A 15861-nucleotide genomic window follows, 5' to 3' on the forward strand; every position below is an offset into this window, starting at 1 on the left:
CCACTTCACTACTTTACCTGAAGTCTCCTCCATTCCTTAAGTCTGTGTTCCATTTCCTATTTCCTATATATTAGACAATTTTTTTTTGCCGTTGCTCTAATTACCATATTAACCTCAATAAGTCTAAAATCAAACTTACATTTTACCCAAAATTAGCCTCTCTTCCTAATTTTCCTATTTCTTTTACTAGCACTGTCACTCCTACAATAACGCAGTCTCTAAACTTTTTACTCATCCTTCTCAGTGCCCAAGTTCTTTTTTCCTTTGAAATATTTCCAGTAAACAATTCCTTCCTTTCCATTTCTGCAGTTACAATCAATAGAAAAGTACTCTAAAAGGGGGTTAAGTAAACAAAGGTTATAGTCCTGACAACAAAAAACTAGCTGTATAATCTCAGTCAAGTCACGTAACCTCTGTGAGTTTAGTTTCTTCATCTGTAAAATTAAGGGGTTATCTCTAACAAGAGGCTTGGACATACTGTAGTGGAGCTTAATAATTCAAGTAATCAAATCAGTGATTCTATTATTCTAAATACTTCTGTCAAAGTTTCAAGGCTTTTAATAATTCAGTTGCATTTTACTTTTCCAAATAGGTATTAGTGAAGTAAGAATCATACATAACAGGTATTACTGAAGTAGGAATCATACGTAATAGAGTATTGGGAAACCTGTCTCTTTACTGTAGTCAATATACATCACTGATCACTTTCAACTCACACCTTTCCACATTTTGTTTACACCAGAAATGCCCCTTTTGTCCTTCAAGTCTCAATTATTCAACGAAATCTTCTCTAACCATACTAGGTCATACTGATCTCAAACTTTTAAAATGCCTTTTCCACCATCTGTACTGCATAATTCATTTTACAAGAATATAAATTATGCCAATACACTCTGCCTAGTATAAAAATGCTCTCACTAACTTCCAGGCATATTTTTGCTACCCTATTTCCTGATTACTTGAGTAAGACTCATATCTTATTATATTTTACATTTCAATACTTAACACAAGTCTAGGCACACAGCAAATGCTTAATACTTTAAAATGATATTTGAATACCTCGCACCAACCACAATGTCACCATTTTCTAGCACACAGCAGCACCAAATAGACTGCGCTGGAAGTCTGATTGTTTGGGCACATTCCCCTTGTTTCCAGATTCTCAGAGATCTATCTTCTGCTGTTGTCACAAAATCTAAATTAACATAGGAATAAATTAACATAGCTATAAAAACTAAGATGAATGAACACTTATACATAAACAATGCTGTCCCTCCCCCCTTCCCACCCTCCTCATTGAGATGGATCTGATATAGATTATGTAAGTGTAGCCATGCAAAATGTATTTTCATATTAATCATGTTGTGAAAGAAAACATAAGACAAAAAAACCCCTCAAGAAAAACAAAAAAGTAAAGTATGCTTCAATCTGTATTCATATACCATCAGTTCTTTCTCTGGGGATGGATCCTTCAGAGTTGTCGTGGATCACTGTACCACTAAAAATAGCTAGTCATTCAGTTATTATTATTAAATATTGCTGTTACTTTGTACACTTTGCATCAGCTCATGTAAGTCTTTCCAGGTTTTTCTGAGAGCATCCTACCCATCATTTCTTTCTTTCTTTCTGGAGAGGGGAAGGCAAGGCAACTGGGGTTAAGTGACTTGCCCAAGGTCATACAGCTAGTGTGTCAAGTGTCTCAAGCCAAATTTGAACTCAGGTCCTCCTGACTCCGGGGCCAGCGCTCTACTCACTGCACCACCTAGCCACCCCAGCTCACTTTCTTAAAGCACAACATTATTCCATCACAATCACATAGCACAATTTGTTCTGTCATTCCCCAATTGATGGGCATCCTACCAATTTCAAATTTCATGCCACCAGAAAAGAGCTGCTATAAATATTTTCCTATAGATAGGTCCTTTACTCTTTTGTTTTTTATCTCCTTTTGTTTACAGACCAAATAACGGCACTGCTAGGTCAACAGGTATGCATGGCTCTATAGTCGTTTGGGTATAGTTCCAAGTTGCTCTAAAGAATGGCTGACAGGCAGCTAAATGGTGCAGTGAATAGAGCACCGGCCCTGGAGTCAGGAGAACCTGAGCTCAAATTCAGTCTCAAACACTTGACACTTAATCAGCTGTGACCTTGGCCAAGTCATGTAACCCCAACTGCCTTGCCTTCCCCCCTGAAAAAAAAGGACAATTGAATCAGTTCTTAATTGCACCAACAATGCATTAATGACTCATTTTTCCAACATCCCCTCCAGCACTTTCCATTTTCCTTTTCTGTCCTATTAGCCAATCTAATATAGGTATGAGCTGTTTCAATTTGCCTTCCTCCAATCATTAGCGATTTAGAGCATCTAAATCTCATATGGTCATAGATAGCTTTTTGATTACTTCATCTGAAAACTGTTCATATCTCTAGATAACATATCAATTGAGGAATGACTCCTATTTTTTTTTTACAAATTTTACTCAATTCTCTATGTATCTGAGAAATGAGGCCTTTATCAGATAAAAAATTTGCTTCAAATTTTTTTTTCAGTTACAACTAGCTAAATGAATTTCCTTCCATCTATTTCTCCCACCGGTTTATTCTATTCTCTCTCCTTTTACCCTGTCCCTGCTCAAAAGTGTTTTGTTTCTGACTACCCCCTCCCCCAATCTGTCCTCCCTTCGATCACCTCCGAATCCCCTGCCACCTTCAGTTATTCCCTTCCCCTTCTACTTTCCTGTAGGGTGAGACGGATGTCTATACCCAACTGAGTGTACATGTTATTTCCTCTTTCTGAGCCAATTCTGATGAGAGTAAGAGTCACTTATGCCCCTTCCACTGTAACAGTTTTTTCTTGCCTCTTTTATGTGAGATAATTTACCCCATTCTATCTCTCCCTTTCCCTTTCTCCCAATACATTTCTCACCCCTTTTTTTAGAAATCATTTCTTCATATTCAATTCACACCTGTGCCTTCTCTCTATACATACTCCTAACAGCCCTAATAATGGGAAAGTTCTGATGAGTTGTAAGTATCACCTACCCACGTAGGAATGTAAACAGTTTAACCTTATTAAAGTCCTTCATGATTTCCCTTTCCATGCTTCTCTTGGGTCTTGTATTTTAAAGTCAAATTTTCTATTCAGCTCTGATCTTTTCATCAAGAATGCTTGAAAGTCATCCAATTTCACTGAATGTCTGTTTTTTCCACTGAAGGATTATACTAAGTTTTACTGTATAAGTGATTCTTGGCCGTAATCCTAACTCCTCTGCCCCCTGGAATACCAAATTCCAAACCCTACAATTCTTTATTGCAGAAGCTGCTAAGACTTGTGTTATCCTGACTCCACAACACTTGAACTGTTTCTTTCTGGCTGTTTGCAATATTCTCTGACTTGGGAGCTCCGAAATTTGGCTATATTATTTCCGGGAGTTTTCATTTTGTAATCTCTTTTAGGAGGCAAAGAGTTGATGCTCTCAATTTCTATTTTACCCTAAGCTTCTATGCTATCAGAGCAGTTTTCCTTGTTAATTTCTTCAAAGATGTCTAGGATCTTTTTTGATCATGACTTTCATGTACTCCAATAATTTTTAAATTATCTCTCCTGGATCTATTTTCCAGTTCAGTTTTCTTTCCAATGAGATATTTCAGTTGCTTCTTTTTTTTTTCATTCTTTTGATTTTTATTGTTTCTTGATTTCTCATTAGTTATTAGCTTCCATTTTCTCAATTCTAATTTTAAAAAAGGGAATTACTTTCTTCAGTGAGCTTCTGAACCTCCTTTTCCATTTGGTCAAGTCTACTTTTTAAGAAGTTCTTTTCTTCACTGAATTTTTGTGCCTTTTTTTCCATTTGGCCAATTTTGCTTTTCAAGACATTCTTCTCCTTATTGGTTTTTTATACCTCTTTTACCATTTGGCTTAATTTGTGGGGGGGGGGGTTTTATTATTTTTTCCCCAATTACATGTCAAGATAATTTTTAGCATTCATTTCTTTTTTTGTTAAAGCAATCAGGGTTAAGTAACTTGCTCAAGGTTACATGGCCAGTTACTTCTGGGTGTGGTGCTGAGTATCTGAGCCCGGATTTGATCCAGGTCATCCGGACACTGGAGCCGGTGCTCTCACTCGCTGAGCCACCTGGCTGCTCCGCATTCATTTCTTACAAGAATCTGAGTTCCAAATTTTTCTCCCTCCTTCCCCCCTTCCCTGTTCCTCAGAAGGCAGGCAATTTGATATAGGTTACATATGTGCTATTATATAAAACTTATTTCCATGAGTCACAGTTGTGAGAGAAGGAAAGGATCAAAAGAAAAAAGACCAAAAAGGAAATTAAAGCAGACATGCTTGAATCTTCATTCCGAGTCCATCAGTTCTTTATCTGGAGGCGGTGAGAATTTTCTTTCATGAGTCCTTTTTGCACTTGTGTTGCTGAGGATAGCTTAGTCATTCCTAGTTGACAATCACACAATGTTGCTGAAAATGTACAACGTTTTCCGGGTTTTGGTCGTTTCACTTTGCTTATATCAGTTCATACAAATCATCCCAGGTTATTCTGAAATCTCTCTGTTCATCATTTTTGTGGAACAACCGCATTCCATTACACTCAAATACCACAGCCTGCTTGGCTAGTCCCCACTTGATGGGCATCCCCTCAGTTTCCGGTATTTTGGTACTGAGACAAGGACTGCTCTAACTACCTTTGCACATGTAGGTCCTTTCCCCCTTTTTATCATCTCTTTGGACACAGACCCAGTTGTAATGTTGCTGATCAAAGAGTGTGCAAAGTTTGGTTCCCGTGGGGGCATAGTTTCAAACTGCTCTTCAGAACGGCTGGATCAGTTCACAACTCCACCAATAGAGCATTAGGGCTCCGATTTTCCCACATTTCCAACATTCACCATTTTCCTTTTTTGTCATGCTAGCCAATCTGAGAGGTGAGAGGTGGTACCTCTGAGTTGTTTTAGTTTGCATTTCTGGAATCAAAAATAATTTAGAGCATTTCTTCATATGCTTATAGACAATTTTGATTTCTTTATCCTGAAAGTTGCCTATTCATATCTTCTGACCACTTATCAATTGGTAAATGCTGCGTATGCTTATAAATATGACTTAGTGCTCTATATTTGAGACATGAGGCCTTTATCAGAGATACTTGCTGTAAAGGTTGTTTCCCAGCTTTCTGCTTCCTAATCCTTGGTTGCATTGGTTTTGTTTGTGCAAAACCTTTTTAATTTAGTATAAACAAAATTATTTATTTTCTATTTCATAATGCTTTCCATCTCTTGTTTGGTCATGAACCTATAACTCTCTGAATTTCTCCTCTCAGATTCTGGATGCTATACCACTTGGGATTATATATGTTTAGTACTAATATTACTTAATTGCCTATGGTACCTATTAGCAAGATGTAGTTTTCTTCCTTATCTCTTTTAATTTGGTCTATTTTTGCTTTTGCTTTGTCTGAAATCAGGATTGCTACTGCTGCTTTTTTTTTTTTTACTTCAGCTGAAGCATAACAGATTCTGCTGCAGTCTTCTACCTTCATTCTGTGTATATCTCTGTTTCAAATGTGTTTCTTATAAACAGCATATTGTAGGATTCTGGTTCTTGATCCACTATGCTACCCCCTTCCATTCAATGGCAGAGTCCGTCCCATTCACATGCATAGCTATGACTGCTGTGTATTTCCCTCCATCCTGTTTTTTCCTCCTGTCTGTCCTCTCTCTGCTTTTACCCTTTTTTTTTTTTGTATTTTGCGAAGTGTTTCATAACCACATCAACCTAGTACATAGGGTGCCCTGTACAACAGCAGCACGATAAAGGCTTGAAGCTCGAGGGGTTCCCATGGCAACGCTGAAGCTAGGTCAGTCTCTGGTATTTGGAATTTAGGCCGCACTCCTTGTGATCTGGAAGGCTCTCGGGCAGGAGCCACAGGCCATGCTCTAACCAGACTTGAACAGGACAATGGCGGCCTGGGCCAGGGAGAAGTAGATGAAGTGCTTTGTCTCGTGCGTCACGCGGCTGCCGAAGTTCCTCCCCCCACGATGCAGTGCCAGGTGGGGTTATACTTCTGGTCAAACTTCTTCTTGATGTGGGCTGCTATGTCCTTCTCTATGCTGTACTTCTCCAGGGCCTGGGCGGCACCCTCCAGAGTCCTGCCGCATCTCCTCCAACATGTCTGCATTTTTAATCACGACCTTGCAGTCACACATGGTTACTGCGGGTCAGGGGTGCTGGCAGCAGAGATGGGTCCCGGTGGGAGGGGGCGGCAGCATGGCTCAAGCACTCCATCCGACCCGGCAGGTGCTTTCACTGCCTAAGCCGTGGCTCATCTCACTTTTACCCTTTCTTGACACTGTTTTGCTTCAGTCTATTGTCTCAAGTTTGCCCTCTCTTCTGTTCTCTCACCTTCTTCCTGCCCTCTCTCCCTTCCTATCTTCCTGTCAGTAAGAAAGATTTCTATTTTCAACTGATTATGTATATTTTCCCCCTCTATGACCCAATACCAATGAGAGTAAGGTTCAAGTGATGCCCATTACCCACCCTCCCATTTTTCTGTCCAGCGCCTCTTCCCATGAAATAATTTACCCCATTCTACCTCTCCCTTGCCCTGCACGCAGTGTACTCCTGTTTCTCACCCCTTAATTATGTTTAAGTCATTCCCCTTATGCCCGTAGTCCCATGTATATTCTTTCTAGCTATACGATTAGCGGTATAATTTTTTAAGATTTACAAGTATCATTTTCCCATGTAGGGATGTAAACAGTTCAACTCCATTGAATCTCTTATTTTTTTCCCCTTTTTTCAGCTTCTCTTGGGTCTTAATATCAGAAATAAAACTGTTTGTTCCATTCTGGTCTTCTCTTTATGAAAGCGTAAAATTCTTCTATTTCACTGAGCGACCATTTTTTTCCCCTTGAAGTATTATCAAGCTTAATTTTGCCGGGTAGGTGATTCTTGGTGATAGTCCTAGTTCCTTTGCCTTCTGGAATATCATGTTCCATAACCTCTGATCCTCCAACATTGCAGCTACTAAATCCTGTGTAATCCGAACTGTGGCTCCCAGATAGCTCAACTATTTCTTTCTGGCTACTTGCAGTTTTTTCTTGATCTGATAGTACTATAATGTCACTTGGAATTTTTATTTTGGGTTCTCTTTCCTGAGGTAATCAGTGGATTCTTTCAACACCTATTTTACCCTCTGGTTCTACCCATTCTGTTTTTTTTAAGGTGCTATTTTATTCACTGTTTTTTGGGTGTCTCCTTTACCAAGGCTTTTCATGATTTTCTTGCATCACTCTCATTTCTCACTTTTTCTTCTACCTCTGTTACATGATTTGCAAAATCTTTTTTGAGCTCCTCCATGGTCTAAGATTAATTCATATTTTTCTTGAAGGTTTTGGATGTTGGAGCTTTGACTTTTATCTTCTGAGTATGTATTTTGATCTTCCTTGTCACATAGTAATTTCTGTGCTCGGAATTTCTTTTTTCTGTTGTTTGCTCATTTTTCTAGTCTATTTCTTGACTTTTAATGCTTTGTTAAAATGCAGTTGTTTCCAGGGTGGAGGGCACACCATCCCAAGCTTCACGGGTTATAGACAGCTACTTTTGGAGATACTTCTAGGGACTTCCCAAGGCAGTATGATCTAAGGAGGGGCATGCTTACTACTCTCCTGGCCTGTGAGCAACCACACGCACTTTGTATCCTACCGATAAACCCACAGGTCAGCTTACTGCTGAGCTCTTTCTCTTTTCCCTACACTCTCACCCAGAATGGCGAAGGTGTACACTACAATTTACTTCCCAAGCATAATGAAAGTGTAGCATGCCCCTTCATTCCACAGTCTATATTTCCAACTATTCCATCAGAAAACTACGGATCATACCAATAATCAATCATATCATTTTTTTCCCCCTGAGGTCTAAGATCTTTTAATCTTGTAATGAATCACTGGCTCGCATTGATATACAGAACACACACCTTTCTCTGTCAAAAGAATGAATCATTAAGTAGAATATGAACTTACTAAAATATCGAATAACTCATTAGACTTTTTAAGAAGCTATTTTATGAAAAATGTTCATTACTATACTTTTCTAGCTATAGCATAAGAACCTTACCTTTACAATTTGGGAAAACAGATATACTATAAATATAATTTGTATGCCCATAAAATACTTCAAGACACTCGCCAGTGATTTGCCATCTTCTAATACTGGCATCATTTGCACAGGACAGAAATTCTGTTTCATTTAGAATTGCTAAACCTCTCACACAGTCTTCATGACCTTCATTAGGAAAAAAAGAAATTAAGAGTATCAGTCATTTGATTACTATATCATTTTATGTTATTCAAGTAACACATTAAAGTATAGCAACAACTGGTCTACAGAAAGATTTTCATCTTTGAAGAAGGAATGAGTCTGTATTTTAAGTTAGGACAATCCATAAGAAATCACATATACTTCATGTAAAATATACATATATTCTTTCAACATCCCTTCACATTTTTCACCTAAAAATTCTGAGGAAAATTACCTTTTGCTAAAGCACCTAAATATCAGATTTTACAAAGACCAAGTTGTTCTGAGCTTTACTATGCAATACAACAAATTAGTAAGCTCTTACATATGACAAATGTTATCAAATGTTTTATGTACTAAAACACTATGAATACCCAATTTATATATAGATATTTATGATAAATACAATTACATAATCTCTGACAAGATTTTTATCAAAAAAGAATACGACTTCATAGAGTCAACTTCTATGCACCAATAAATTATTAAAGCATTTATAAAGTACCTTCTAAATGACTGGTACTGTACTAGATGTAGAAGATACAAATATTAAATGAAATGATTTCTTTTTGTTTTGTTTTTTGGAGGGCAATTGGGGTTAAGTGACTTGCCCAAGGTGACACAGCTAGTTTTTGTGTTAAGTGTCTGAGGCCAGATTTGAACTCAGGTCCTGCTGACTCCAGGGCCGGTGCTCTATTCACTGCACCACCTAGCCACCCCAAATGAAATGATTTCTACTCACAAGAACTTTACATTTTAATGGTAGAGGTAACAAGGACATATCCTTAGAGTAAACATGAAGAGGATAAATGCAACCAAATACAAAAGTAGTTAAATACGGGGTAATATGAGGAGGGAATCAGTGGGATACCTCATACTACCAATTTTGTGTTTTGTTTTGTTTTTTTGACTTTTGGAGGGCAACTGGGGTTAAGTAACTTGCCTGAGGTTACACTAGTTTGTTTGTTTGTTTTTGTATGTGTGGGTGTTAAGTGTCTGCAGCCCAAACCGACCTAGGGTCCTCCTGACTCTGGGGCCGATGCTTTACTCACTGCACCACCTAGCCGCCCCATACTACCAATTTTGTAAAGTATATAAGCTGTGCCAGTTAGTCAAGAGTTTATAATTTTCCTGTTAAAAAAAATATGGCGCATAAAGGATTCCTAAGAACACATTACTATGGTGCCCAAGTTCATTTTCTATTGCTGAGGCACATCATAGCTAGATTAGCAACAAAACTGATTTCTTCCAGAATTTCCCAAGTCCTAAATATTTCTTTTAAATGTAGAATATGAAACAGTGCCACTCTGTCTTTACTACTGCCCCCTCGGCTCTTAGTGAAGTATATAAAAGGAGCTTCTCCTAATGCTACTAGAGCCAATTGCTAACTTTGAAAAATAAATAAATCCAGGGAATATAGATAGAAAATCTTTTTTGTTCCTAGTTTGTCTAAAATTATGTACAACCTGTGAAAACAGACAAGAATCAATTTGTTTTTAGAATTATCTAATAATTAAAGCTTTAAAAGTCTACCTGTGAGAACCACATTATAAATAATCCTGGCATTTTCAGGTGTGTATATTTACATTTAAGGTAAAGCAATTAACAACACTGCCCGAGAGACAGACAGAAACACAGACAGATAGATAACAATCAGCATAGCACGGACTTGGCAGTTTTCAACATGATTTATATAACAGGGGTCAGGTTATAATACCTTCAAACCTAACTACATAAAGAAAATAGCCAAAGTAATACAGTTCATAAAGAGGGCCCAAAGCGATTTACTTTGTTAATGCCAAGTTAAATGACAAAAAACTGGATTCAAACTCAGTTATTTTAATTGCAAATTTATTACCATTTAAAAAAATTTTTTTTGGCTTTTTGGAGGGGGGGAAGGCAAAGCACTCGAGGTTAAGTGATTTGCCCAAGGTCACACGGCTAGTAAGTGTGAAGTATCTGAGGCCAGATTTGAAGTCAGATCCTCCCCACTCCAAGGCCAGTGCTCTATTCACTGTGCCACCTAGCCGCCCCAAATTTAGTACTATTTTAAGCACCCTGTGCTACCTTCTTAGTTCCCTGGTTAGACAGGTATACCAACTTAATTTTCATGTGAATGGCTTCACACAAACTAAAGCAATTTTGTTTCCTGTTCTTACCAGAGAATGTTCTTTCACACCTTCCAGCTTTCCAAAGCTTAATAGTTTTGTCTGCTGATCCAGTCAACATTAACCCTTGTTCTGGCAATATCTTCACTGCCCATACTGCTGCTGTATGACCCTGTGAAAAAAGCTGGAATCAATCTAAGGGGTCAAGGAATGATCATGCAACTAAGAACTCAAAGAATGCTCACAAAACAGTCAGGAAGATACTCAATTATTTATTATATTATATTGACTATTCACACAGAATTACTATACCTGCAGGGTCATCATGCATTTATCATTGAGCCAGACTTTGGCTGTAGTGTCCCATGAACCACTAAGTAACGTTCCAAATTTTCCAGATGAAAGGCTACAAACTAGGGGGGAAAAAAATCAGTCAATATTGTTACATATTTCTGTCTGATTTTATATTTTTAAAAAGGAAAAAAAAATGCAGTGTTCAATCTGACTGCTTGTGATTTCTCATTTTTGAAAGGACATTCATTTTACAGATGAAGAACTGAGCCACACAGAAGTTAAGTGATTTTTGCCCAGAATCACACTTAGTTATTATTAACAAGTGACTAAGGCCAAATCTGAACTCAGATCTTCCTGACTCCAGGCCTACCTAGCACTCCATCCACTGAACCACATGGCTACCAAGAAAAATTGTTGCCTTTGTAGCCTGGCCTTGGAGAATATACAAACTATGCTTCTATAAAGTTTCAAGAACAAAGATCCAAATTATCTTCCTGTGACTTAAAGGTCACAAAACATTTTTACCTTAGTATCTGAAAGATTCTTAAAAATGACAGACAAGGGGATACACTATCATATGTTCCAAGCGAAGTGAAAAGAATACTAGATTTAGAGTTGGGATCCCTGGCTTCAAATGCGGCTTCTGCTACTTTTACCAACGTGTATGACAGTGGCGGTCACAAACTCTTGGGGCCTCAGTCTTCTCATCTTTAAAATGTGGAGTTGTGCTAGAGGATCTCTAAGATCCCTTCCAGATCTAAATTCTATAATCTTTTATGATATCTGACTGATGAAATAACTACTTATGTCTATTTTTATGCCATTTCAGGTACAATTACATACAACAAATAGGAATGTATAGTTTTATGTCAAGTAGGCATTAATAAATAAACCGATAACAATAAACAAAATACTCTTTTTTTGGAGACAAAGAATAAAATTCACTTTCCAAAACAAATTTAAATTATATCATACCAGTTTTAGGTATACATAAAACATTTCCTGCACAAAAAGAGGGCATTATCTGACCAAAAACACTGTCAATTTTCTGTTCAAACAGAACATCAATATATTCATTGAAAAACATCAAAATTATGCAAACATTCATAAATGAATTTGTTACTTTCTAGTAATGACTTAATTCCAAAATTCAGGTATACCCATTTTTACCGGTATGTAAAAATATTATGACATTAACACAGTATCAAAACAAAATGGAATTTTTAAAAAATACTTTAAGAAAACTAGAGCCACTGTAGTAGTGAGAGAAAAATAAAAAACAAGACTCTTATTGACCAGAAAATATGAAACTTATGCAACCTGGAGAGGATAACACTTAAGTGAAAGAAAAAACAAACTCAAAAATTATACCTACCAGTGTTTTTGTGACCTTTCAGTATATAAAGTGGTGATGAACTATCCAGTGTGAATATGCAAATATTGTGGTCATTTCCACCAGTGGCAATTAGCCCCCGAGGATAGATGTCACTCGATGGTATTATACATACACAAGAAACAAAATTGGAGTGGCCACTCATACAGTGCATTTCAGTAAAACCCCTGTTAAGACTGAAAAGATACACTAATCAATATACTGTATATTTTTATTTCCATAGATATAACCTAAGATATGAAAAACTATCAAAGATACAAGGTGGTCATATTTTTTTTTCTTGAAGTTGAACTTTAGTATGTTATTCTAATGATACTATGTTAAATCACCTAGAATGAAATAAAAGTTTTGCAGCTTAACCAAATCAATTGTTTTATCTCCTACTGAATTAAAAAACAAAAGGGTACCGCAATGCCTACTACAAAGTAAGTGTTACTAATACACAGCTAGAAATCTAGTAGAAATGTCATTAAAATACATCAATTAGCAGAAAGAATAATGGACATGGAAAGAAAGAAAAAAAATTTGTAAAAATTTAAGAAAAGAAAAAAAATTATACTAATAACTTATTGAACCTTCATTTCACTTTTCAGCAACTGTTACTCTAAAAGTCAAGAGTTCTGGTTCAAGTGAAATGATTCCTGAAATTATAATAATTTGAATAGAAAATCTCAATAATGACAATAACGCTGTTAACATATAAGTGTTCACATGGCTCTGGAGTTGAATACATTTTAATAAATGGCATGCTTATTATTCTAATTACACAAGATGGTCTAATACAGGGGCATCAAGGCCAAAATTCAGTAGTAGACATGAAAATGGGATTATCAATCTCTTCTACATAGCTCTACCATAGCACTCTTGTGATGCTTCAAATCAATCAATCAGAGTTTATCAGCCATGCAAGATACTTAGTTTAAAGGTGGGGAAGACACAAAATGGGCACATGAGAAGAGATGACCAAAAAACACATGGCGGCGGATGGCATGAGCAGTGCAGCTAAGAGTCCATCTGTGACTAGGGCTGGCAGAGGCTTCCGTTTCTGGAGAGACGCAGCTTAGTGCTGGGCAGTCAGAGAAGGGAGTGGGGGGGATGGGATGAAAAGAACACTCAAGTACAACATCCAAGTGACAGGTGCACTTGTGCTAACCCAGAACTCAACAGCAAGGTCTCCTCCAGATCACATTATCAGAGGCAGGCCCAAGGAATCCCACGCAACAGCATGGTAACTGTTCCAGGCGCAGGAAGACTCAAGATTTACGCTGCAGTCATTTCATGGCCAATACAAGACACTCCCATAAAGCCATTAATAATTTCCTTCAAGGGGATTGGGTCTTGGTAAAAATAAAGCCCGAGGCTGATTTGACAACTGATCCGATTTCTTGGGGTACAATGACTCGGGCTGAACCCAAACCCCATATTGATAAAAGTACTTAGCACAGTGCCTGGCCCAGAAGAGGCCCTGCCTAAATCCGTAGTCCCTTCCCTTTCCCCTATCACAGCGCACACACGCACCCTTAGATCTTTCACTTGGAGTGCTGCAATAGCCTCTTAGCTGAACTTCTCCAGCTCCAGTCTCTTCCCATGCCCCAAGTTTACATTCCCAATTGGAGTCAACAGGGTCCTGCAAGGGTCCAATGTCTAGAATTACAAATGGACTCTTTAAGACAAGAATTCAACCCTCTCCCACAAAGCCCATGATTGTGATCCAGGCACCTCAAAGGCAGAATCAACAAGTAACTAGGAGCTCCCCAAAGTTGAATGGGTCTGAACCCCACACAAACTGGACCCCGGTGCTGATACGGTTGTCATCTTCCTTCTTTGTCCCTAGATGTTCTGCTTCAAGCCCAAAACCTTAGGACTTATAAAAAAACAAAGGTCTATTCCTTTCTTCATTAGAAGTAAGTCTGAGCCTGGGTAAGATGGTGAGGCACTTAAGGGCAGAGTTCATGTCATTTTTCATCTCTGTTCCCTGGAACAAGCCAATTGTTGAGTGCATAAGAAAGCGTTTAATAAGTGTCTGGTGAATTGAGAATTTTATTTACATTATGGTATAGCAAATACCAAGCAACTCTTGCATTCAGTTAAGGAAAATCCTGAGACACAAACTCTGAAAGGATGTCAGGCTCGATCAAACGCTTAGTTGTAACGCGGAAACTCGTGTGCAGACCTGTCCGCAGGAGCAGAAAACAGTGCCCCTCACAGAGCGCGGGGCAGCGAAGACTGCGGGGAGACCGGAGGGAAGCCGTCTGAAAGCCGGAATCTCTGCGCAGCAATGGCAGCAGCACGCCGGACGCTCGGCGGCTTGGCGCTGGAGGCGTCCGGTCAGAGACTGGGAGCGGAAAGGGCCGCCAGGCCTGGTCCGGCCGCGCTCGGTGCTCGGGGCCAGCCTGTGAGCGTCTCCGAGGCGCCCCAGAAGGCCCGGCGGAGGCCCTGAAGACGCGGGAGGGCGTCCGCAGGGCCGACACAGGGGAGGCAGGGCTCCTTCTGCCTGGCCCCGAGCACCCACCAGGAGCCACGGGGGCCGCGATGAGGCGGACGGACGCGGGAGGCAAGAAAGAGCCTCACCCCGAGCGCTCCAAGAGCGTGCCGGGCCCAGAGGGAGCGGGCCTGAGGCCCTCGCCGCGGAAGGGCCCCACCCGAAGAAGGGACTGAGAAAAGCTCGGAAGATGCCATCACCCCGAGAAGGGCGCTGCGCGTGGGAGGACGCGTCCGCGGAGCTGACTGCAGGCCCTCCGGGGCCCAGACGCGGATCCGGCCGAGGCTCGCGTGGGCGCGCGTGTAAGCCCAGGCCCTGCGGACGAACGGCCAACCCAGCGCCGAAAAGGTGGAAGCGGGGCCCTGACGCGCCCGTGGGCGGGCACCACGCAGCTTTGTCACGGATCCGTGTTCCAGCCCAACGCCCAGGGCCCGGCCCCCCCCCCCAGCCCCCCACAGCGCGGCCCGCAGCCCTCAGCTCCGAGATTCCTGACCAGCAGGCGCGCGGCCTCCAAAGGGGAAGGCCGGGGCGCGCCGCGCTCACCTGTTCGGGGCCCACAGGCGGGTGGTGCGATCGCGGGACACCGCCACGAAGGCCCCCGGCGGGTAAAGGCCGGCCACCACTCCCCATGACGTCTGCTCGTGGCCCAGGAGCGAGCAGCTCAGCCGGTACCTGCCCCCGCCGCTCGCCATGGCCCCGGATCCGCCCGGCAGCGCGGGGATGCAGGGAGGGGAGGAGGGAGCGCGCCCGCCGGGGGGGGGGGGGGGGGGAATCCCGGGAAACCGACCCCGTGCCCGCAGAGTCCCCCCAAGGGAGGCCGGGAAGAAGGCGGCCAGAGACCCGCCCCGCTGAGCGCCCGAGTCACACGCACGGAGTTTGTGCGGGGACGGGAGGGGACCGTGAGGAGACCCGGCGGGCGGGGCGTGGAGCGGGGAGGCGGACCGCGCGAAGCTCTGACACAGCAGCCCTCGGCCGCACGGCGGAAGCGCGTCATCAGCCGGCGCCGGGCGTGACGCAGGACGCCGGATAGGCGGGCGTGACGCAGGACGCAGGGGCGGGGCGCGTGACGCAGGACGCCGGGGCGGGGCGCGTGCCCTGGCTCTCCGCTCCCAAAAGAGGAAGCGTGGGTGACAGCATCGCGGCCCAAGGACACGGATCCGCGCATCCACTGTTCTACCCCCGAGCCCAGGCGCCTCGGAGCGGGGACTCCTCTCCATGACGTCTGCTCTGCCCTGGATGCTGAGCTGGCGCGTACAGGGAGTCCCTGGCTCCCACGCGCCG

General features: G+C 41.4%; 1 protein-coding gene and 1 pseudogene across 1 annotated transcript in view; both read right to left on the reverse strand.

Moving 5' to 3' along the window:
* PLAA (phospholipase A2 activating protein) overlaps nt 1–15541 on the reverse strand; it is a 33130-nt gene extending 17589 nt beyond the window's left edge. The window contains exons 1-6 of the mRNA XM_069090322.1: nt 15124–15541; nt 12081–12274; nt 10724–10824; nt 10463–10583; nt 8121–8288; nt 1060–1195 (exon numbers count right to left, since the gene is read on the reverse strand). Coding sequence (XP_068946423.1) covers nt 1060–1195; nt 8121–8288; nt 10463–10583; nt 10724–10824; nt 12081–12274; nt 15124–15272 — 869 coding nt within the window. The 5' untranslated portion in view covers nt 15273–15541. The remainder of the gene's footprint in view (nt 1–1059; nt 1196–8120; nt 8289–10462; nt 10584–10723; nt 10825–12080; nt 12275–15123) is intronic.
* Nucleotides 2093–8109, reverse strand: LOC138162880 (dynein light chain 1, cytoplasmic-like; annotated as a pseudogene).
* Nucleotides 15542–15861: the final 320 nt, after the last annotated feature.

Source organism: Petaurus breviceps, unplaced genomic scaffold (genome assembly GCF_028583685.1).
Source record: "Petaurus breviceps papuanus isolate PSGF00001 unplaced genomic scaffold, PetGlider_PUasm1.0 125, whole genome shotgun sequence".
Classification (NCBI taxonomy): domain Eukaryota; kingdom Metazoa; phylum Chordata; class Mammalia; order Diprotodontia; family Petauridae; genus Petaurus; species Petaurus breviceps.